Source organism: Amblyomma americanum, chromosome 1 (assembly GCF_052857255.1).
Source record: "Amblyomma americanum isolate KBUSLIRL-KWMA chromosome 1, ASM5285725v1, whole genome shotgun sequence".
Taxonomy (NCBI): domain Eukaryota; kingdom Metazoa; phylum Arthropoda; class Arachnida; order Ixodida; family Ixodidae; genus Amblyomma; species Amblyomma americanum.
The window spans coordinates 528885826-528911446 of record NC_135497.1 but is presented as its reverse complement, the minus strand read 5'-3'; the positions used below and the strand labels follow the sequence as shown (position 1 = coordinate 528911446).

At 46.6% G+C, this 25621-nt stretch overlaps 1 protein-coding gene across 1 annotated transcript in view; it reads right to left on the bottom strand.

Moving 5' to 3' along the window:
* Positions 1 to 1348: 1348 nt before the first annotated feature.
* Positions 1349 to 25621, bottom strand: part of Ogdh (oxoglutarate dehydrogenase Nc73EF) — a 147757-nt gene continuing 123484 nt past the window's right edge. Inside the window, exons 20-22 of the mRNA XM_077650983.1 lie at positions 19826 to 19989; positions 8913 to 9067; positions 1349 to 4552 (exon numbers count right to left, since the gene is read on the bottom strand). Of these exons, the coding sequence (XP_077507109.1) occupies positions 4456 to 4552; positions 8913 to 9067; positions 19826 to 19989 (416 nt within the window). The 3' untranslated portion in view covers positions 1349 to 4455. The remainder of the gene's footprint in view (positions 4553 to 8912; positions 9068 to 19825; positions 19990 to 25621) is intronic.

Sequence of the window (25621 nt, the reverse complement as noted above, 5' to 3'; positions counted from 1 at the left end):
CGCCTTGGCCCTTCTTGACGCCGAGCCTGCCTGCAGCACCATGGCTTACCAAGTTGAATGGGAAGACATCACGCCCGAAGAGTTTGCTACTGATCCGAGTTGGACCCGGGCATTTATGGCCCGCAAGCTAGCGCACACAACTTCCTTCACATCCAAGCAAGCCGTCTCTGCCACGTGCTCGCTACCCAAGTCTTCATCACCGCCCGGCCTCGCTACACTGGCTCAGCCCCAAAAAAACAAATAGTCTTCGCCCACTCTACCTAAACTCAAGCACCAGGCTCCGCTACCCAAATTGCCCACCCTAGACCTGAAAGTTATTTTCCGCCCCAACGGAAGCCTAGACCTTTGCAAGCACAACGGGGGATTCCTCCCGTCCCTTCTGTGTGCCATATTGAAAGTCCCCATGGAAGCGGTACTTCAGCAGGTCATTATCTGTATAAACACCCACAACAAATCGTTCAGCATCAGTACGCACTCGGAAGAGCGCGCGGCACGCTACGTGCAGATCACCTCCCTACTCATCGCAGATACGACGTACCGATGAGAGCCTACATCGCCCAACCCAACAACGCCATCCGAGGTGTACTGTACAACGCCATCTATGACCAGAAGGCAAAAGAGATCGTCTAAGACCTCCAAACCTACAACAAGAGCTACTCCTACACCATTTCCGATGCGCAGCAACTCGGAAAGACGAAGTCGATCCTCGCCACTTTCATCAACACCAAGAAGGTCCCCAAGCAACTCAAATTCTATGGGGCAATCTACAACTGCTACCCCTTCTTGGCAAAGGCCGAAGCGTGCTTCAACTGCCAGATACTCGGACATCGGAGCGACCCGTGTACGGCTCCTTGCCAAAATCTCTGCCACAGATACGGAGAGAATCATTTACCGGGCGACCCACCCACATGAGAGGTCAAATGCATACCGTGCAATGGATCGCACTTTACGGGTTCCAAGGAATGCAAGGTTCGCTTCAACCGCCCGGGGAACAAGAAACCGGGCACCACCGCCAACTCTACCAAAGAAACGGAGGGGAAGCAGTCGCCGGCCCCCAGAAAGTCACGCAGCCGGCAGTGGTCAAACTCCAGAGGCCGCACCAATTCCTGCTCCAGATCAAAGTCCGGAACGAGTAAGATCTCTATCCAACCGAAAGAAACAGAGAGCAGATCACAATCTTTCCCACCCCTGGGCAGCGGAGGCCAAGCTGCATCCGAAAAACAGGTGAGCTGGGGCCCGCAGGACAGTTTTGTGCTTGCTTTAAATGCCATTTGACCAGGATTCCAGACCTCCTTTCTTCTCAAGAGCACTTGATGAAGCATTTAGTAACTAACAAGAACATGCTCAGTTTGAAGTCGCTACGAAAAATTTTATTGCAGAAACACAATAAACTCAATGCTTGAGGAGAAATGAGCTGCAGCGCACATTCTCTTGCTTTGAAAATGCTCCTAAATGTGCCATACTCGGCCAAAAAGGCCGTAAGGCCCACTTTACAAATGGAACAAGACAGTCGCCATAAGAAAATCCCCTGCATGTCTTAAAAGGAGCTAAGATCAACACAAAAACAATTAGTGACGCCACAATTGCAATCTAGGCTAGAAGAAGCAAGAAAAGACAAAGAAGCTAATACAGTACAAAAGGAATGAACAGCTTAAATAACAATGCATGTATCAGTAAGAAATAAAACTGCAGAGCTAACAAGAAACACTACAGCCACTGCTTAACTCAACATGGAGCAGGGCCCTGCTAAATACAAATGAAAGTGCACCTTTTACACTGCAGTCACTATGTTCGGCTGCAAAGCTACTTAACGGTGTACACAATTTTCTATGCACATATGTTTAGAGAACTGCTGCTGCTTAAAGACTACAACTAAGGCACGGCCAGCTTGACAGGACCAGCGCAATTAAAATTCCTTGTCCAGACAAGTTTTAAAAATCTGGAGGTGCCCCAAAGGACAACCACTGCACTGCTGTTGGTTTTCTTTCACAGTTAAAAAAAGAACTAAAAGTTGCAGTTTTGGCAAAGTCAGCACACACTTCCTATTCTGTGACGGGGCCATACTGGCAGACTTGCAAAAATTCAAAATACTGAAACCAGGGCTGTAGTGATTGCCAGTCACCTACTACACGATTTTTTTTTTTTTGCAAGGAACATTGAGAAGTGTGACATCACACACACTGATTTCATAAACAAAATAACCTGGGAGAGACAGGAACACTGTCATCTGGGATTATGAAAACCTGCTTGTCAACAAATAAGAACTCATGCCAGGTGCAATGCTGTGATAAAGCATATTTGAACTTTTGCGTGGTGCACCTCAATTATTTAAAAAATCTGTTAGTTAAAAACTACTTAAGAATTTTCACTGCACTGATCCTTGAATTTTTTGCAACAAAGTAGCTCTCATTTGCACACAAATAATAAAAAGCCTAGCTGCATAAATAACGGCTGGCTATGCCTGTAAACTTTCTTTTTCCTCCTCAACTCTGCACCCTAACTAGTGGAATAAAAATACAAAGGGAGGCACAGCTCTACTCACTGGCTTAGACTTGTCAAAATGCAAGAGCAATGCTGAACAACTTTGTGTGAGTGCCACTTGCCCTGACTTCTGCTTCTGTGCGAAGCCATTTCTAAACATTACAAGAGAAACAACGGCTGCATAACGCTCATGCCTTGCACTCTTATCCTGCACGCCTGTTCAAGCAGCGCTGCTCAATGACTAAAGAAAAAATTTTTCTCAACTGCGGTATGTTACTGCAAATGAGGTTTTTTTTTTTTCGATCCCACTACAAGTGTTCCGAAATCCAGCCACGTCAACAAAAACTGGGAAGATCTAATCTGCACCACATATTTCTTCATCCTCCTCGGCCACAGCTGTGGTGGAGAAAAAAAATAAAGAAAAATGCTACAGGCCATAAGCTCAGCAGCACACACAACAACAGAGCAACAAGTTCAAGCACATTAGGTATGCCATACAGGAGCAAGCATATGCACCCAGGCAAGAGGAAGCTACCGTAAAAACCGGAATATAGGTCGAACTTTTTTTCAAAAAACCATGGTGAAAAGTCGACCTCCGTCTTATATACCGGTCATTGGCGGAAAAAATACGGAAGTCTTGCAACAATGGGTGGCTGAAGTCAACAGCCTCCATCACCATCGCCATCAGCAGCAGTGCCGCCATTTTGCGTTTCAGTAGATGCAAAGCGGAAGCTAACGGCAATTTACCGTCGCCTTCAAGAAAAACACGATTGAGTACGAGGAAGCTCACGGGAACCTGGCGGCACAGCGCGAATTTGGAGTATCCGAAAAGAGCATTCAGTACTGGCGGAGGCAGAAGCTGCGTATTACAACTTGCAGCAACCAGAAGAAAACATCATTTCGTGGGCAGATTGTAGTGTATCGAGAACAGGAAGGAAACGTTGCGCTGCGAGCAAGATCGCTGCCTGTGACTGCCGAATGCATCCGCGTGAAAGCGGCAGAGATCGCGCATGCCTCTAGACTCACGAGGGCGCAATTCAAAAGCTCGCCATCCTGGTTGCGGCGATTCATGAAGAGGAGGGCTTTGCTCTACGGCGCCGTACTTGCCTGTGCCAGAAACAAACACGCGAGCCGATTGGTGCGCGATATTGTTAAAAAATTTGCCGGGTGTACATACAAGCAGCATTTAAATGAAATTAAATACTGTCACCATTGTGCAACCTCTCGAGTCGCATTTGTTTCAATGTAAGGATGTCTTTCGGTACTTTTCCCATTGAAAAAGATCTTTTTCATTTTTAGAATTGGTTGGTTAGGGGGTCGACCTATATTCCGGTCCGACCTATAGTCCGGTTTTTACGGTAAGACACGTCATGTGGAAGGGCACAGGACTATTTCATATATATAATATATATAAAAAGATCCTGAACACACCTTGTTTTTCATGCGTGCACTAAAACCTGAACGCACCTCCTGTACAAGTGCGACATGAAGTTGGTATGTGACGTACACATTTGCACGACAAGAGCTGAATGACATTGAACAGGCTCTGGCGCACAATCAAAACCATACCGTTGAACACATCCATTACACGGTGCATCTTGGGGTTATTTTCCTGCCCTTAGCTCTACTCCTTACAAGCATCTCAAGGTAACATATAAACAACAAGGCTGCCCAAATATGAAAGTTCACCCTGCTGTGCAGTGACTATCAGATCTGCTTCACAGAATGTGCCAAACACATCTAAACAAGACCTCAGCAAACCCATGGCATCACCACAAAGGTGCTGGTGTCGCGTCCACAGAAAATGTGATAACACAATTCTTACAGCACACAAGAAGCACATCTTGGTTAGGACACAAGCAAGCAAGTGACGGGAGCTCCTATCATCCACTTCCGTCTTGCCTTCGATTTTAAATATATAAAGAGGCCTCCTCTCCCTCTCCTCCCCATCCTCTTTCAAGTTCAACATCACGCTCAGGCAAAGCTTTCGTTGAGCAGCCTCTCTGACTCCTTCTTGTGTGTGTGCTTGCTGCCTGTCGCCGTCGAAGGAGACACTGCCCGGCCCACATACCTGCAACAAAAGGCACACAAGCGGCCCATCTGTTAAGAGTGGCATTGTCAGAGAAACTCATTTCCTTTCACAGGACAGCGACGTACGAAAGGCACGAGCTGTGGTTGGCTGAGCAAAACTCGTGAAAAAGCAACAAGAAAAAAAAAAGGCAAAAGGAGGAGGCCGCCGGCGCCTTCGTTCCTGGCTACCTTTTCCGAGCCGATCACTATGGTTACGCGGGGGAAGGATGAGAGACATTGGGAGAGAGAAAAAAAAAGCTGTTCCGCAAGTCGGAGAGCGTGCACAGCGGGAGTACAGTCCGAGCCTCCCTCCCCCTCGCTCTCACATTTTCCGAGCCTTTCAAGGGAGGCGCGGAGCTCGCGGGTGCAGCGAGTGCCGAGATCGCGCGGCGTTCTATATATCCAATGGCGGATAAAAATATCGTTCGATATAAACGTACGAATTTCTATACTTTTACACAGAATTTTCAAGGGGATAATTGACGAGTTCGATACAGACAATAATTCCATATATGTGGGTTCGATATATCCGTGTTCGACTGTACAATGGGAAACATTTTGTATGCTCAGATTCTATTGCACCTATTTTTTATTCTGAGATGTAGGCTTATCTATATCAATTTTTCTTGTTATCATAGCTAAAAATTTTGTGTTTCACAAATTCAATTTTGCAGTAAATATTTAGTCACTGTGTAATACTTCCCACTTTCATTTAGCTCCATTGCTATGAGAGACACAACATAATGAGTCAAACAGTTTCTTAAAAAAAATAAGAATCAAGATCCACAAGTTTCTACCATGAAGTTGGCTGAATCATCAAAATATGTTCTCTGTCACATCACAACATATATATCTTTGCGCGAAACATTTGCCATGAACATTACGTTAAAAACTGCTAAGTCTGCTCATGTGTTCAGCACTAGTGAATCTCCACTGCTTTGCGTTAACAATATATATTAATGGGTAGTTTAGAGCTTAGTGGAGTACTAATATTCGAGACAAAGATTTTACATATTTATGGGTTTTAATGTCACAATGCAACTCGGGCTAGGAGGGATGCTGTAGTGGAGGGCTCCAGATAATTTTGACCACCTGGGGTTCTTTAACATGTGCTGACATCTCACAGTTCATGGGCCTCTAGCATTTCACCTCCATCTAAATGTGACGGCCATGGCTGGGATCAATCATTCGAGTCAGCAACCGAGCATCAGAACCACTGAAACACCATTGCGGCTGAATAGATTTAAATAATAAAAATGTGGCCCATAGAAATGTAATGTCAGTGGTTGTGACACATGGGGGGGAGCGAAAATACCATATTTACTCGAATCTGAGCCAGCCGCGATTGCAAGCCAAACTTCCCATCGCGAACCCGAAAAAAAAACAACCTCGAATGCAAGTCAACAGAAAAAGGAAATAGACTGCCCTGAACCAGAAAGACATTTATTCAAATGAAAGCTGAATGTGCTCTTCATGAGATCGACTGATCACTCGTCTTTGTCCTCGCTGGAGATTTCTTTGTAACTGTCTTCATCCCACAGCACGCTGTCCTCAGTACCATCCAGCGCATTTGAAATGCAGCACTTATGGAATGACCGCACCAATCACCTCATCTCCGCCGGAGTATCTTCCCATACTGCTGCAACCCAGTTGGCCAACTGACTGAGCGATGCGCGTTTAATGCGACCTGTCGGAGTAAGCTCGTGATCCCGTTCGGTCAACCAGTCAGTGTAATACAGTTGAACCTCGCTACAACGAAACTGATGGGGTGCGCGAAGAATTTCGTTGAAGCAGAAATTTCGTTGCAGCGAAATCAGCCCGAAAACACTGTCAGGTTGGACAACATAGCCCCAAAACAACATTTATTTCCAAAGAAGTCAGTCAGCTTCTTCTGCTTCTTTCTTTTTTTTTTTTTGCCACGAGTGCCGTGGCACGACCTTTGCACTCGGTGAGCAATTGCATCGCGACGTCGTCATTGTGAGCACCAATAAATCTGCAGAGCACATCAAATGCTTCCATCCATTTTAGTGCAGATGTGGTGCTAAATCCTCTGCGTCGCTGTCATCATCCGATGATGTGTCGCTGTGGCGAACGCCCTGAATTATGGCTTCATAACTCAGCTCCTCGGATGAAAGGAACTTCTGCTTCCTAGACAAAGTCATCATGCTCGTGTTGATTGCAGTGCACAAGCATGAGTGAAGAAAACTAAGGCAAACGCGCTGCTGCTGTTGCCAGGCTGCTGCGCCCTTTGGCGACTGATTGGTTGCGGCTCTGGCTTGGAAGAAAACAGGAGCTCGCACCCGCGCCTTGTCGCAAGGCAGCCAGCCCAACTGTCAGCACCACCAAGCAATGGCGGTCTTCATGTACGTTTGAATGAATGGATAAATTGGTTCCAGCGAAAGTTTAGTGAAACAAAGCAGCGGTGGACCTATGGAAGTACACAGATGGGCGGCGATATGCTTGTTCTATTGTAAGACATATTTTTAAACCCAGCTTCGCATAGCAAAATTTTCGTTGAAGCGGAAACGCGCGCCAAAAATGGTTTGTTGTGATGAGAAATTTGTTCCATTACTTTCTATGGCGAGCTGACGGGGAATAGGAAATATTTCGTTGAAGTGAAAACTTCGTTGAAGTGACGTTCGTTGTAGAGGGGTTCGACTGTACTTGCGTACTCTAGAGTTAAAGCGCCTGTTGATGGCAACATCGAGTGGCTGCAGCTGACTGGTCATGCCGCCAGGTTTGGTGGCCACATCTGTCCCACCTCGTGCAAGTGCAGCCTTCACGCCGTCCGTCAGGTGTCTGTTGTAAGTCTTAAACCAGGAGGGAATCCCGGCACAACAATGCACCTGGTCGACGCTGCCAGACCAGCCTAATCCATTCTTCAACCATTGCCGCGGTCATCCATCCATTTTCGTGCACACGAAAGATGACGTTTCTGAGAAACTTTTCCTTCGCAGGAAGAGTCTTCCACTTGAAGATGATGTACGGTGGCAGCTTCCGTCCATCGGCAGTGCAGCAGAGCACCACAGTCAAACGTTGCTTCTCGTAGCCAGCAGTACACACTTTCACTTCTTTAGAACCCTTCTCGGCCACTGTGTACGCCATGGGCATATCAAAATAAATTGGGGTCTGATCGGCATTTCCAATTTGCCCAAGTTCATACCCCTTTTCAATCCTCTTCTTGATCACATACCTTTGAAAAGATACCAATTTCTCTTCAAAACCTCCAGGCAGCTTCTGGCACACTGAAGTTCATCGCCGCATGCTAAAGTCAAACCGCTTCATAAATTTTTGAAGCCAGCCTCTGCTTGCCTTGAACGCAGTGTGGGGGATGCCTCAAGCTTTCGCCACCTCCCTGGCCGTCGCCTGAATAATTTCGGTTGTAACAGGAAGTGCTCCGGCCCTTTGTGTCCTAACAAACTGAGCAACTTCCTCTTCCACAGCATAGTAACAGCCTCTGCGGGGTTCGGAAAATGTCATTTGTGCTGCAGCGCAGTTGAACAACTGGTCCTGTTGTTTTCGTCAGCGGCGGATATTTGCTTCGTCCATGCCATGCTCTCGCTGTGCTTGAAGACTGGTCGAGCTTCCCGCCGCAAGCACAACTTTTCGCTTGAAAGCAGCGGTGTAATGACACCGCTTAATTGTTGGTGCCATCGCATCATGAGACGAGATCACGGAGTCGCGCTAGCCACAGGCCTAACGAGCCGATCCGCTGATCTGACAAAGCATGCAGAAAGGAGGCGCTGAGGAGCTGCATGCGCAGTACCGCCGATGGCGATTGCGCAGCCACATACTCGAATCTAAGCCAACACCCCAGTTTCATAATTGGAACTAAACCATCGGCTTAGATTCGAATAAATACAGTAATGAAAGCGCGCTTTAACAAATCACCTGGGGTTGATGCATTATTCCACTAGGGCTTCCTGCAGCACAGCAAAATGCACGTGTATGTATATACGCATCCAAACATTCAAAATATGCACTCTGAGAAGCAGCTGTATCTGCTGTTGCTGAGGCAGCCTCTTTCTTTGAGAGGGCCAAAATGCTAACTGCAACGGACATAACAGCTGCTCCTCAGATGAACCTGAGGACTTCAACTGCAGTTACTCTCAAACACTGGGTTTAGATGGCGTACAAAATGTCACATGCTAGCAGTCACATTATTGATGTTGTTATCAATTCCACATTTATCTGTCTCAACGTGCTCCAAGTTCAGAGCAGGAAGAAGTTTCCTCCACACATAACCAAAAGCTAATGCATTCTAATGCATTATCAAGATGTGCACATGCCAATGCGTAGCCGACATAAAGAGACCAACAGCGCACTGAAATGCAGCACAAGCAGACAGGAAGGCCACTCACTGGATCGGCCTCTGGTGGGCAACCACAGTCTGCATTCGGGGCTGGACAAAATACCAGAAGCCCTGGTTCTTGTGCTCCTCCTGGACCCAGAAGATCTCGGCGTTCGGGTACCGGTCAATCTCCTGCTTCACCAGATCGAATGGGAATGGGCAGAGCTGTGCAAAAAGAATTCCAAACCAAGCTGTCATTTTTATGTGAAGGACAACAAGACGCACACTGACCATGGCAGACAAAGAATAGTTTTTTCAGCCCACACTTTTTGTCATGCTTTTCAAATGCCACCTTTATTGGGGCGAATGGAAGGGTGTTAATTCAGCATATTAGGGACTAGAGGTGAGCTGATATCAAGTTTTCAGTGGCAAAGCGAATATGAAGAATAGAAACTAGTTGTGGAGTGAATACTTCTGAGCAGTTTGAATATGACTATCAAATTTAAATTAAAAACTTCTTCATGAAACAGGTACAGGTTAATGGCATCCTAGTCAAAATCAAGAGGAAGAAATGGGCAGGGCATGTAATGCAAAGGCAAGATAACCGATGGTCTTTAAGGGTAACAGACTTAATTATACCAACTTTCTCAAACTGTTCTCATCTGGGCACCAGGCCACAAGTCTCTAAGCAGTAATCGGTGGTAACCGGAGGAGCCCTGGACTGAGGTCCCCTCCCAGTTCAGGAGACGCAAAGCTCTTTACTGATTCAAGCTTACCACCCCCACCCCCACAAGGAGGCAAATGTAGCAGAGGGCGGCAGAAAGTTAGGCGGGCGGATAAGGCTGCCATGGCTTCTACAGGACAGGGTTGATTGGAAAGATATGGGAGAGGCCTTAGTCCTGAAGTGAGCACAGTCAGGCTGATCATGATCTTGCTTGTCATCATGCTTATTAATAATAATGTATTTATTTCTGATCCAGTCAATGAGGGAAGGATGGGAAAAAAGTTCGACTAGCTCCCTCCTCCTCTACAATGTAAACATATGAATTGCAAAGCCCAACGTAGATGCACTTTTCATGAGAAAGCAGAACAAAAAAGAAAAGAAAAAACAACAAACAAGGAAATGCATGTTCAGCCAAAAACAAGCTTACATAAACAGGGATCAAAGCAAGGTTCTTAAAATCAGGAATAAAACAAGGGATACAAGAGCTTGCAAAAATTTTGTGAAAATTGGTACAGAACAAAAAAATTGGCAGTGGCTTCGCTCGGCTATGACAGGATATACGTAGCGAAAGGTACGTTTCCCTGGCTAAGCTTGTTTTTTGGAAACTCGAATGGTGTGATCAGTCACACGATGGGCCTTCACATCCTCTTCTGTTGGTTCCCTTTGACTGGCGCCTTCCATAGGCTCCATCTCGGCGGCTACGCACCGTCTATTGCACTCGGCAGCCTGGCATCTCCGTTTGGCAAGGCGTTCCTCTCTCTGTTCGGGCATCTCCGCTGCTCTCTTCGCCTTCTGACGCTCATTCCCTCTTTGTTGAGTGCCTCACGATCGGAAGAGTTAATCTTCTCTTGTCTATACCGCCATTAGCAGCGGCTGGACTCTCCTTCTCTGCATGCATGTCAAACGTTGTTATACAGACGCCTATTACATCTCTGCCTTTTATACGCAATGCTGTGCATGCGACGCGTGGTTCGAGTGATAGAGCGGCGATGAAGAACGCACGGCGCAGCGGTGGGGCCTCTCTGGTTACCAGGACCAGATTACAGGACCGCAAATATTATAATTATACGGGATTTCGAATTATCAGAGTTCGAATTATCGAGGCTTTACTGAAATTTTATATTTTACAGAACATGGTAATTTTATCTGCAACCTGAGTGCGGTGCACACATGCTTGCACTGCACTCCCAGCAGCGACTAGCCAGCGTACTGGCATCAAGCTGCTTGCTGGCCATCACTATGTCTAGCCCACTTTGCATTGAAACTGCAGCTGACAGCGCTTTAGAACAAGTCACCACCTATCATAAGAGGTCTAGTGCTGTTACGAGTACACTACAAACAACCATCGTACATAAAAATTCAGGTACAGTTGGTTTCCACAGCACCTTAGGCAGTAAAGCTGGCCAGGCATGAACCACCACAAGCCTTCAGTCAGCAAGATTTGCTTCACCCAATAACAAACAGTGCACTCAGCGCTAAGTTCCTGCATGACTGCAGTCGTGTGTTGAAAACAGGTATGCCAGACAACCACACCCCATGTGTGGTTATGCCCCTTTATAGTGTTTTCACATTGTTAACGCTGCCAGTGGATGTCCAAGGCTGCACAGCAAACCTGGATTCACGTGTGAGGTGGTCACGGGAGCATCATCAGGAGCACGGCGCATCGCCCAATATACCAAATGTTCTGCTAAACAGGAGTTCGGTACAAACAAGTAGCAGTGCTATACTGCTTAATCGGACTTTCACAAGGATACTTAAGCTATTTGGTATAAACAGCACCATATTTACTCGTGTTATAAAGCGATTTGCAATGAAATAGTCTACCACTTTTGTCAACGATATCTTACTTATTTTTAACCTGTGTAAGAATGTACACCTGACCAATAGTGCCAGTGTTCAGCATGTTTGCTTTATCTCACTCAATTGGCTGCCGCCACTAACAATTGAAAAATCATCGGATAGTGCTGTGATGCAGCAAACACCTTTTGAGTGAATAATACTAAACACTGGCCACACCCGAACAAGAGTGCCACAGGGACGCAACATGTAGACCGTGCACTTATGCTGATGGTGGATGGATCGACAGACAGGCGGACGAGCAGATGCATGATACGAAATTATATGTAATTTCATATAGTATGAAATTCGTATGAATTTTCGACTCTGAAAAAAAAGTCTTAACAAAACCTTTTTAATGCAAATGCACTAGAGTTGTCGTCATACCAAAACCCTGCCGATGTCAGAGACAAAATTAGCTGATTGGTCACTAGCAGGTTAGCAGTACTATTGCTGTACGGCGCTACCAGACAATACAAGGGCCAAATCCACGAGGCGACTCGCTTTGGATCTAGCTCACTTTGGAGACGGCTCGCTTCTTCGCAGGCCGCCGCGTACGACTGGCCACGTGATGTAAGCGAGCCGGTTACAAAGCAAACAGTCTTGTGTATACAACCCCTAATCTCCACTAAAGGCCAATTCACACGATGGACCACTGGCCCACGGCACGTCCACGGCCCGCGTATCACGTGTTCACACGTCACTATTAAGCGAAGCGCGCAATTGGCCCGTAGACTGTTCAAGCGAGATATGTCAAGTGGCTTTTTCCCAGTGGGATTTAGTGGCGGGTCATGAAGCTGTGCGCGATAGGTCTGGCAACCAGCTAACTCTTCCCAACGTTTCGGTTGCCGTAAACATCTCTCTCACTGTAACAATCTGATTAAGCGGTAGTTATTTGCCATTCATTTGCCACCCCTGCGATTTCACGCAAGCCGGCCCACAGGGACCGATCAAAGGTGAGAGGGAGAGAATCGGTCAAGGGGGAGAATCAGTAGAGGCCATTAACTGGAGGGGCTCCTTTGAGGGGGGCACTCCCTATCCATTCTTGAGTTGTATGGCACTATAGTATGCCCCAAGTGAACATGCCTGTCTGTAATTTTCAAGGCTTTGTGGTTCTTGGAATAGTTATGCGCGTGCAGAACGTCCTGGATGCCCTGCGATGACCCTCCATCTGTGGCAGCAGCCGTAGCAGGGAGAGAGCACGTGAAACTGGAGCACATGTACAGTTGTGAGCAATATGAGAGAGAACCAAATTTGACCATTCAATCATTGATTGCTCTGTAGTTACGTGTTCTCGCACATATAACCCACACCCCCAACTTTGAGCTCCACAAAAAAAAAAAAAAAAATGCTCACGTATAACCCGCACACTTACCTGACAAAAATATAACTGTGCTAACAGTGATGGTTTCGCTTTCAAAACAAATTTATTTCAAAACGGCCGCCACAATGTTGTCAGTACTGTTATTTTATTCTATTAGTCGTCGCCGCTCACACTCCTGCAATCCGAAGCTTCATCGCTGCTCTCAAAGATGTAACCATCATCGGATCCATATAAGCAGTTGCTTATGGCACATTTTTTAAAACTTTTGCACACCAGTCAGCTGGGATCGCTCTACATGCATCCACGATGCACTGGCACAGCATTGCAATATGTGGCCTTTGCGCGCGTCCTGTCAGTGTGAGGGCATAAAGGCCATCGGCCATCGACTGGGCATACAGCCGCTTCACATGAGTCTTGAAGGGCTTGTTCAGGCACACATCGAGTGGCTGTAGCATGGAAGTCATGCCGCAAGGTATGACGACGAGGTCGGTGCTGTTCTCAGTGAGGCGAGCTTTCACCGCGTCAGTGCAGTGACCTAGGAAGGAGTTCAGCACCAGCATCGACCTGCGTGAAAACAAAGCCCCTGGTCTTTTTTCCCAGACTACGCGTATCTAGTCACTGATGAGATCACTAGTCATCCAAGAACTCTCTCCTGCCCGCACAACAATTCCTAGAGGCAGTGGCATACTTGGTAGCGTCTTGCGCTTGAATATGACATACGGGCACAGTTTCATGCTGTCGGCCAAAGCACACAACATTACTGTGCAGCGCAGCTTGGTGTTTACGCCAGAAAGCACGGTAACTGATTTCGTGCCATTTTTCTCCAGAGTTGTGTCCATCGGCATCTTGAAATATACAGGAGTTTGGTCACCATTTCCAGCCTGCGACAGCAAATAGCTGTGCTCTTTTCTAAGTCCGATGATGTAACATTGAAAGCTCAGCAGTTGGTCCTCGTACGCATCGGGAAGGTGCTGGCACATAATAGTTTGCCGCCACGTCGCAAATCCATGTCTGGCCATAAAGCACTGCAGCCATCAACGGCTCGCACGAAAGACGCGTGGAATGTCCATTTCCCCGGCCAGCTTCAGGGCTTCCATCTGCTCCATCTTTGTCGACACAGCATGGCCACGACTCCTCCGCTCCTAAATGAATTTGGCAAGCTGCGTCTCGAGGTGGACGTACGTGGCAGTCTTCAGGCCCCAAAATGCTCGCCTGTCCCTGTTTGCTGTTTCGAGAGATTCTTTCTTCTTCTGCCAGTCGTGAATACAGGACTCATCGAAGTCATGTTTTCATGCAGCTGCTCTGATGCCGATCTCTTCAGCAGTAGATATGATTCACCGTGAACGATTGCCGCCGAGACACACTCATAATGTCTAAACAAGGCTAGCCAACAGCGCAAAATACAAGAAACGGCACCTGACTCCGAAGACCAAACAACATTCGACCAAAGCATGTAACAGCATGGCCAGCGCGGCGTCGTAAAATAGACTATGGACGTGAATCTGGCTATGACCTGTGTTGGCCTCTTATTGTCTTAACACACGTCGATGTCGATGGGGGTGTGGACTATATATGGCAGGCTGTGCGCTGCCGTGAAGCTGACCTGCCGACTCCCCCCCTCTCAATATTCGCAAATAACCCGCACCCCCAATTTCGAAAATTTTTTAAAATTTTTAGTGCAAGGTATAAGCGAGAAAATATGGTATAAGTGACAAGCACAGCCTTTTCTGTTGACAAACTAGTTTTTGCGATTTTGTGAAAAATGTTTGCTCCCTCTCATATTACTCTCATATTCTGCACAGTTTTCGCAGCTACCACTTTAATCCTACACAAGTCTCATCCATCAGAATCCAGAAACTCAACCTTTTAAGTCATACTGGATGAGAAAAATAGGACGACAGAAGCCTCAGAGCCGACTCGCGCAACTGCATCTTGTACTCTGCTGCCCGGGCACCATCTCTCAAGGAAAATTTTGTTTTTGTTTTTTTTGCCTTCAGTTGTTCATCCTTGCGTCCTAGCCGCAACATGCAACAAAAGTCACACCGCTCGTAAGCATGTGAGGCACGGCACGGGGTAAAACGCTGGAAGCTGCTGAACACTGGGATGGTCAAGTGCCAGTTGAGTCCCTCTTTGGCTGATGCGCCATTGCCAAGCCATGCTCACTAAACATAGGCTGTCAAAATGCCAGCACAGGGAGAGTGCTAGCAAGAGGCAACATTCACGACATACCATGAGGGAAGACTGCTGCAATGTAACAGCCAAGTTTGCATTACACGGGCCTCTATAGGTGCTAGAGGGGGACTGGCTCACAACAACGCAGCAGCCAGGAACGTAGCAATGGAGTTCTTCTGTACTCAGTTTCCCATGAAATGCCACAACCAAAGTGGATATGGACCTATGATTTCCCGCGCAGAATCACATCGTACTAGTCTTATTGGCTTTGCTGGTGAGCGAAAACGCAGTGCCACCCCCATTTAACAGCTATGGCATGCCGCAAAACGTGACTGGTAGGTACACAAGATGCTCAGCAGTACACTATGCAATTACAGTAGTACCAACTAGATCAAATTTTAATGAATGTTTTCATTCATGAAAATCGAACCTTGAAATGGTACGCATGTTACCATCAGATATAAAACCAAAAACATGCTACGAACAGCGCCAGTAACACTGTCATTACAAGACGGCAGTTAAGCCTTTTTCCCTTGGCAAATGGTTGGCACCTTGGAGATGTTACACTAAACTGCTTTGCTGTGCTCTTGACTGTTTTCCTTCATTACTAACATATTATATTGGGGATCCTTGCTGATGCTCAAGGATGCAGACGGTATCTACGGAGGCCTCCTGGAAATGGTGTGCTGACAGCACAGAAGAGCTGTCAAGGCAGTGACAAGGAGTAACATGGATGAACATTGCTTCGGGCTTCAGCACAAAGTGTGCGTTTTCCGTTTTTACTTCTTTCTAGAAGAGTAATCTAGCGCTCAATTGCTCTTTTAGAAACAATGCAGCACCAAATAGCCCCTTAACATGTTTTATTCAGGATCTATCTTCACAAACATGAAAACTGGATCTGCATTAGAACTGGGAGCATATTACAATTGGCTAATTAGGGTACCTAGATCAGATTTTGATTTAAAGAGAATAAACCACACAAGCATCGCTGCAAATATCTGCGCATGCCACACGTGGTTGCTGTGCCAGGTACCAAAGAAAGCACGATGCATACTTGGATAAGTATCTCAAGCATGAAACTAGTGTTACTATAAATCAATGCTGGACCACGAACTATTGTGAGCAGTGGAAACTCAAAACATGCCCCAAGATTCATTCATTACAGTATTTACATGATTGTAAGTCGACCCCCCACTTCATATTTCTCTGAGGTCTCACAGCTCGTCGTTTTAACATCGTCATGCAGCGAAATCCCCAACTTCGCAAACTGCCACATCACGATATCGCGTGGAACAGCTGAAAATTTTGCCTCGCTGCAGCTGCCACGCCTGTATCACCCGTTGCTAACGTCAAACTTGCAGCCCAACGTGCAGTTCGTTTCTTCGGCGTGAAGAATAACAGCCATCTTGAATGTAGCCATGAATGAGCACCGGTCGCTTACCGGACCCAGAGCACAAAAAACAAATGATGAAGCCCTACATTAAAAACTTGTGAAACGCGACCGGCAGCAGTCGAATGCGTCACAGCCAAAGAAAAACTACGTGTGAGCGGTGTTGGCTCTTCCGTCGGCTACCGACGCCGCTGCAGTTCCGACTGGGGGTGCCGCCGTGATTGGAACAGCGGCTCTTCCATCAACTATCGGCGCTCCCTTTAGCGCTGAGTGCATGGTTGAAAGTAAACAAAAAAAACTTGGACGACGCCTATTAAGAGTAGAACACGAATGCGTTATCAGGCCGCTTCCGCTTACCAGCAGACGCAATCTGCGGCCACATGTGGGGAGTGGGCTGGTGCGGTTTGCTGCTTATCGACAGCCACCATCGGCCGCCTCGCGTGGGGGGGGATGCCGGTTCTGCTCGTTGACATAGCAGCTGCTCAAGGCCAGCACCAAGAGCGATGCAAAGGAGCCGTGCAGCAAACATGCAACCACGCTGTAGCATGCCCGATATCTGATTGATATCTCATTTGTCTCCCCTTTATTTATGGCTCGATGCTCTCGTTTCGATTTTAAGTCGACCCCCCCCCCCCCCCCCCCCCCCACTTCGGATTTTGCAATTTTGAAAAATAGGTCGACTTACAATCGTGTAAATACGGTAATATGGTGAGATGCACTATACTCCACCCCACAAGTTGTTTGCAGCGCTGTGAAGGTTGCTGTGATCTGAGCCAATGAGAATGGCATGCGCAGAAAAACGTGTTCCTCCGCACCCCTAACCTTGCGACTGGTGGCTCCATCCCTGTGAAGGGAAGAGCACTAGTGTCCAGCTGCTGCAAGCAAGATACTCTGCAGACTCAGCAGATGCCTCGTTTACAAATAGCAGCGTGCCAGCTTGCACCAGGCCTCTGCTGTGCTGTGTTCGTGTGGACTTTCTCTTAATTTAGGCACTGAATGAAATGCTCACTGTACTTTCAAAACACCATTCCGGGCTACCTCTTCAATTATTGCAATAACTGTTTGAAAAATAGTTACAACACTGCTAAAATATTGAAGGGACTATCTGTAGTCTTTCTTGGCCCCTACTGGACGAGAGAGCTCTACCTGTCTCAGTGCTGCAAACGCCCTGTGAGATGAAGTCTAGCTGCCCTGTTGCTCTGCTGCATACAGTGGAATCTCGTTGATACGATTCTCACGGGCACCGAAAATAAAAACGCATTATCCAAAAATCGTATTATCCAAAACGGACTCCTAAAGATCGCGAACAATACATACTTGGCACAGAACTTGCTTTTATTAAAGCACTTTAAAATAATCCGTCACTTTGCGCTGCACTTTTTGCTTTTCGAGGTCCTGCAGCAAGCTTTTTTGGAACTCGTAAAAACGAGTAGCAGTTTCCTCACTGAGCTCCGCAGACGCGACAAAGCCACGAAGCCCGTCCAAAGCTTCGAGTGCACCGTCAGTATTTAATGGCCGACGATCGCTGCTGCAATCTCCGGCGTCTTGGTTGTCATCGTCGTCGCTCTCCTCTTCAGCGGTAACATCTGCAATGATGTCTTGGACGGTGCGCAATTCACATGTCGCCAGTTGGTCATCCGCCGATACAAACTCTTCCGGAGACGCGTCGACATTGAGGTCACCCCAGTCCGGGATGTCAATCTCTGCGCCGTCATCTCCATTTTCCTCAGTATCGCCAGGTGCACAAAAAAAGCCACACTTCTTGAAGCAGTTGGCGATGGTGTCGGGTTTGACGCGATCCCATGACATCGCCAGAAAATGGATGGCATCAAGAAGATCCACCTTCAAGCTAGCATCTTTCCGGTCAATCTTGGCCAAAAAGCGTCTGACCAACAAGCTCCTAAAGTGAAATTTCATGTTTCTAATGATTCCTGCATCTAGGGGCTGCAAATGGCTGGTGCAGTTGGGCGGCAGGAAAATTACTTTTACGTTTTGCAGCCACGAAGTATCGACAGGGTGCGCGGCACAATTGCCGAGAAATAGAAGAATTCTACGGTTCGCGGCACGCATCCGGGCATCCAGAAGGGTGAGGAATTCTGTGAAAAGGGCTCCGGTCATCCATGCCTTCTTATTCGCTTTGTAAATGACAGGAAGGCGTGGGTTACGCGAAAAGCAGCGTGGCTTCCAGTATTTGCCAATGACAGTAGGCTTGAGCTTCTCGGTTCCATCAGCGTTGCAGCACAACAATACGGTGACTCTTTCTTTGCTTTTTTTTCCGCCTTGACACGTCTCACCTTTTATGCTGAGACTTTTCTCGGGCTGAAGGTTGATGAACAACCCAGCTTCATCTGCGTTGAACACGTCCCTTGGCTGGTACTGAGCAATCACCGCCGGCAGAGTCAGAAGCCAGTTGGAGACCTGATCTTGGTCGGCAGACTTCCCTTCGCCGGAAACGGTTTTATACGACAGGCCATGCCGTGTTTTAAAACGATGGAGCCACCCGCCCGAAGCTTTAAAATCTTCTATGCCCAACGAGAGTGCTATCTCATCAGCTTTCTCGCGAACAACTGCCCCGTCCACGTTCACGCCCGCTGCCCTTACTTCCCTGAACCATGCCAGAAGAACCTCTTCCATCTTGCCATGCTGGGCGCCCCTTGTCTGCTTCACGCCGGCGCCGAAGACTTGAATGTTCTTCTGAATTTCTTCTCGCTTGCCGACGATCGTGTTCAGCGTGGAGACGGGCAAACAAAGTTCGCGTGCCAGGTCGACACGTTTCTTCTGCGGATTTTCGTCGACTTTTGCGAGGATGTCGAGTTTTTCTTTCAGCGATAACGCTTTACGCTTTCTAGACATGGTGAAGCGCACGGGTGAAACGCGGCACCAAAACAGAAGAAACGATAAGGGCGAAGTGCAAGCTGAACGCTCCAAACACCAAAATGGCAACAAGAAATGGCAAGCACAAAGCCAACAAAGCCTACAGCATCGTCAATGCATGCGCCAATCACTGCTTCTTGGTCACGTGATTTTACCGTGAGTACTATGTCTTAGGATAGATGGCGCTAAAAACCTTCGGTGCGCTTCGGTGCGTTTGGTGTGCGAGCTTGCGAAAATTGCTCCCAGAGGCCGCCACACTGCTGCAGGCGCTGTGCGGAGGCACGGCCGGACTCTAGCCGAGCCGAGCCAGGCCGAGCCTCGAGCATACAAAGCGCGCATCGCCGCGTCTTTAGTCCGCCGTGCCTGTCGTTTCGCTCGATGTTAATTTCAGTAGCTCTGCCCACCCGCTGCAAAGGACTGGTTCTGATGTCATTATCATACAGAAGACGTTTCCGGGATCGTATTATCCAAACCGACGTTGAAATACGACCGTATTAGCCGTACAAAGATGCATTTACCTGTATAGGGCATCGGCTGGGAACGAAAAAAAAAACGTATCATGCCGAAAAACGTATTTAGCCGAATCGTATCAACGAGATTTCACTGTACTGGGCTGCAAGATTTCCAAGATACAAAGGAATGAAGTGGAACAAAAAAGGCCACCTGTTCGACGCGAGTGATGGCCACCTCAGAGTCAAGGTTACGCGCCCTCCGCTCCTTGGTGAGGTCGTAGAACACTTTGCCTGAGCACAGAAGGTGGCGGCGCACAGCTGAGGCATTGTCCTTGGCCGGACCGTTGTCGGGGATCAGCCTCAGGAATGATGTACCTGGGGAAAAAAAGAAAAGAGGGCCATCATGCACCTGCGCTTACCAAAGAAAAGAGAAGGATACACCTTAACCACAGTCACCAAATGGATAAAGCTAAGACTGACATGCGTGCTCATCAGTAGACAATGCTAACAGGACTGCAGCAGAACCAGTTTTTGCACGATGTAGCTGCCTTCAAGGCACTGGTGCACTGAAATGTTCTGCACAAGACCACGGCCCACGTTCACGCTGAGGAGAGGTGTGCGTAAAGAGGTTTCTTGCTACAAGTCAGCCCTCGAAACCAATCCTGACAAAGATTCTGCAAAAATAAACTCAGCAAGAACTGTCTGCTTTAATCTCTGTGAACCAATAGAACTGCGCAAAAAATCATTTTGACATGTTAATGCTCTGCAGAGCACCTATTGGTGTGGTACTTAAGAAATACACAAGTTCGTTTCCCTCATTCCTCATTTCATAGAATATTTACACCAACACGACATGACCATGATTATAACGTGAGGGTCACTTTTGCTGACATGGAAAAGAAAAAAAAAGCACAGGAAAAAAATACTTAACAGCCTTCAAATCAGCACAACATAATTAGCGTTCTGCCTCTCCTCACCACACCTGAGTAGCAAAGTGTAAATAGTAATGAATTTCCAGTTCTGAGGCTGGGCTTAAAACCCCAAACACTCTTCTAGAAGTCGTACGCTGGCGGTACACTTGCAGCGGGCACCTATAGTGCAAGCCAGCCAAAAGGATGGCACAGAAGAGAAGTAAGTAGGCTGTACACGCTGGCTCCTTTTGGCTGGCTTCTACCACGCAGACCTACCAACTCGACCAGTACACTCGCGATCATTTTCGATGTCTCTGCCTCCACACAGTAGTTGTTGCGCCACTTTCCCATCTGTACTTTGCCCAATCACATAATGGCAATACTGGTCCATTTTAGCGCAAAAGTTTTAAGGGTCCCGTCTCGAAAAAAAGCAAGCATTGCTATCAGCATCGCTGGCCGCGAGTGAAAAATCAAATGTAGAAACCTGCCAGGGTGGGGCAAGTTGCAACTTGGTAACCGTGGCAGGTTGCCACCATTCAGATTGACCGTAAGGCAGAGCAACCTGTGTTGCACAAGCCCCAAAAGTGGCTATGTACACAGCCACCTGACAAGCCATCCCACGTCGCCTAACCGCTGCACTACTGCGCCTGGAGTTGTATGAGGCCTCGCCGCGATCTATGAATCTCTGACCGAGTGTCACTGTGGGAAAATGTGTGCCGTGAGAAGCAGGTGTTTGTGTGAGCGTTGAGTAGCTGATGCAAACAGGACCCAATAACGCCGTTGCTTTCTACACTTAAAGGCAAAGCTTAGGCATCCCACAGGTCACCAAAAACACACCGACCTAATTGATTCAGGAATTAATTTGACAGTTCAAGGTTTAATGTTGTATCCTACTAGAAGTACTTTTCACGCCTCATCATTGTGTCCTATAACAAAAAATGTCAGGTTGCGTCTACTTTTCATGCTGGCTATAAAGAAAGCGACGTTCTCGGACAACATTCTTGGTGTTCATACTTATTTCCAATCTAAATTGCATGTAGCTAAAAGTCACAAAATAAAAACAACATATAAAAAATGCAACCTAGTGAACTTTCTGAAAGCCTAATTGGTCACTGGGACAGAAGAAGCATGGTAACTTCTAACTGTGCCCAGAGGGATGGGGTGAAAGAGGAAGTGAAAAAAGAGAGTAAGAGACACTGTAGCGGAGGCCTAAGAGGTAATTCTGACCACCTGGATGTGCACTGACACTGCGGGGTACATGAGCATCTTTCACATTTTGCCTCCATGAAAATGTGGATGCTTTAAAAAATAGGCCACAATAAAAGGAGAGGCTCAGTGCCTGTCTCATCCTCATTCTAACCTACTGTACAGCGGCAAGCTTCACGAACATACTTTACTGTGCTGATGGCACCTAACATTTGCCATGCACTATTTATCATGTGATGGAGCCACATCTGGTAAACTGTGTTGTATTCACGCAGTCATGTTGGTGGTGCAGCAAACTTAAAACGGGCACAACAGGCGGCACAAGCATGCTGACGTCTTTTCATGCCAAGATGTGCCACTTTGCACTGTTACTTGGAGTGATGTGTAAATGCAAGCTTGAGTGCATGGAGACTGCCAGAGACATGCCCCTGAGGAGTTACAGGCCATTTTTTTTCCTCTTTTATTTTTTCACCCATTGCATGACAGTGGCAGACACGAAATACTGTAAATCATGCGAAAATAGGTGCCACAAGCACCTTAAGCCAGATCCACAGCATGTACTAGCTTGTAGGCAAGTGCTACTCCATGGATTGGGCTATAAATGCAAACAGCTGCATCACTGGTTGGATCGCTAAACCAAGAGAGCCAGCTGAGTGAAGTACTGCAGCAAAATAGACATTACACCCAATACAAAAGTAATGACTGGGTATACGTAAGAGGCAGCGGCATGCACACGTACTTTGCAGAATGTTTTATATGTGGTGAGTGCATGCCTAGTTATTCTGGGCAAAAATTCGCAAAGTTCAAAGCACCAACCACCCTTGGGCCTAGAAGCAAGTAAATCTGGTGCCTTAAATCCTCCGAGACCACACCTCAAGAACTTTGCCAAGCTGACCAACTGCAGCACGGCCTGGTTTGATTGTTTGCAAACATGGAGACAGTCGCATGAACACTAATACTCAGCTAGCGGCACTGAAGACAACATATACTAAGGGCCACGAAAGTTTAGAGGAAAAAAAATTTATTTCAAAGCAGTCATGCAAGCCAATAATCTGAAATGCCGAATATGTGCGGGAACGAGCACGCTCCATCAGCTGGCAACCAGAGAACTGGAATTTTTTCGGGTTCAGTTCCAGGTTCAGCTCCGATGTGACATTCTGTTCCTGTTCAAACCGGTTCGGAACCAAAAATTTTTTGAATGCCGATGAACTGTTTAGTGAAATCTGCGAATGCTGTTTCTATTTCTGTGTCATGTATGTATGCAAACTAAAAAATACAAAATAATTTTTATCGTAAATGTTTTCACTTCACCCACTTGAATGTTCCGTCCCCAGCAAAAGGTATAATAATTTATTGCAAGTGCAGCACACTCAAGTAAAGTAAAACATTTTTTGGCTCACTATTATACTCGTGTATTGTAAAGTTTAACAGAATTTTTCTTTATTTTGAGTTGCATCGCATGCCCTGCCTTTATCAAAAAATTTGGGGGACACTTAAGCTTCGCCTTTAAGAGTAGAACGCAATAGCATTATTGTGTGCCGTTAGCACTGCCTACTCAACACTTACACAACGACCTAATTCCTAACTGGCGTACTCACAGTTACTCATGTACGCACCAGTACGTCTTTAAGCAGTGCTTAAAGCCTGACTCCATCGAAGGGGGGTCTCTAGTGATTCGAGCACAGGTGGAGGGGGAAATAAAGTGGGAGAGCGAAAAAGAAGCTGCCGGCCTGTTTTAGACTGTTTTATACAAACAGAAGAAATCACTTTTAAAGGTCGTTGTTTGCTCAATTTATGACACGGACCTGAAACAAGCGATCCCTATGCCCTGCCAGTGTGCTCGTTGTTATGTGTAGCCTTGGAGCTGAGTGGTCAGCTCTGGACTGACTCGTGGGATAAGAGCATGAGCTTCCCTTTTTCCTGCAGCCTTAGTGTAGGCTGCCAACATTTTGTTTTTCACTGCTTTGAGTTTTAGAAGACATGTTAACGATTCTTACTAAAAATCACAGCAAAATTTTCGAAACGAACTGTTACGATCACTACTGAAAAGAATAAAAAATGGTTGCCTGCTTCACATTCATGCAATTCCTACATTCCAGCATGGAGGGGGGGAGAGTCTCAGGTCCCTTGTCAATACTGGTGGGGGTTCTGACACACCCCCTAAGACCCCCTACATTTAAGCCCTGTCTCTAAGACAGTTCACTAAGTCAAAGACCACAAACTATTCAATACTTGTGGTCCGCCTTTGTTCATCTTGAACCAACAAGCCTTCGTGGCATATGGGTAGCATGCCCGTTCTGCAATCTGAAGGTCCTGGGTTCAATCCCCACCCAAACACAAATTAACCCTATTTTCTTTTTCAGCTAAATTACTTTCCTTTGGTTCGTAAAAATACACTGAGAAATTTGACGTTAATCTGAACATTCTTTGACCTGTTCCTGAATTTTATTCATTCTCTGCTTTCATCGGGATTTTTCACTGATGGCCAATGATGCCGTCGGCTTCTCTGCGACACTGAACCCTTAATGCTATCACGTTAAAACTGCTTTCGAAAACAGCTCCATTCGGATAAGACATACCATGCTGTAAGATAATAATGTAAGATGGGAATTAAAAGCTGAAACAACAAAACAGCCCGATCGAAGCCAGCAGGATACTTCTCCAAGCAGCTAACAAAAGATACCTTTCCTTTGCGCAAGGTGTCTGTAATGTGGTGAATTTCCGGAGGTCGTTGCCTCAGTTCAATTTGTGTGTGGATCAGCATAAATAACCTTATCGATAAAAAAGTGCCAAATAAGGGTATTAAAACAGTTGGAATATACCTACAAGCTTTCTATAGCTGAAGCTTCTAAGAGTTTGAACGAAAATTTGCAAAACATAAGAGCAATTAATATGAAGGGACTATTCATAATAATGAAGTAATTACATGTAAGCATCCATCCGAATGCAGCCGTGCAGCTGCAAAGGAGAGCTGTACAGGTTCCACAGAAACTTCATAATGGGGAAAAAACAAAGCATGAAGTTTCTTTAGAATCTGTGTAGCTTTCCTTAGTAGCCGTATGGCTGTGCTTGGGTGGATGCCAATGAGTAATTATTCCGCTATTACTAATCTACATCACCTTAGAGAACTGCCTTGAACATTGAACCAAAGAGACTATTTATATGCTAGCGCTCCACCTCATGAGGTACAATACGAGACAAAAAGCTGGTGGATTGTGTATGTACACCCCCAATTAGGCATTTTCAGAAACCCTGCCGTATGAGTAGTAGACCTTCCACTAAGCCTTTAAGGTAAAACAGTACGAGACGAAACAAGGCACATTTGGAATCTGAATAACCTAGAAATTGCTTCTGTGTGCGTGAAAATAAAGCAGCCAGAGCAACAGAAATATGCCCAGAGATTTCTGCATATATTATGAGAGGGACGGAGGAGACATCGTACTAGAGGAACCAAATGCCACCCTGTGGATGCAGTGCTGCATGACCTCAAGTGTGCCAAAACCATAGAAATATGCTAAAACCTTATTATTTCATTAGAAAGGTAGGTCTTAAAGAATTAAACTATTGACCGATTAGATTACCATCCCTTCCTTACAAGGTATGTGCGAAGGTAATCACTAAAAACAAAACAGAAAAACCTTAGACTTCAATCAACCAGAACAGCTGGATTTTCTAGTGAGAGCTACACTGGACTACCAGTCGAGCATTCTGTGGTGGCCGGGAGAGGCCAGTTGTGCGCATGCACCGTTACCATAGCAACAGAAGAGCAGCACGTATGGCGTGCGCTTCGCTGTCGCCACACTGATCCACTGTCGGAGCCGCGTGTGACGTCACATGGGTGAGCAGTTGTGCTCACGCGCTGATACCATGGTAAACAGAGAGACCCCACA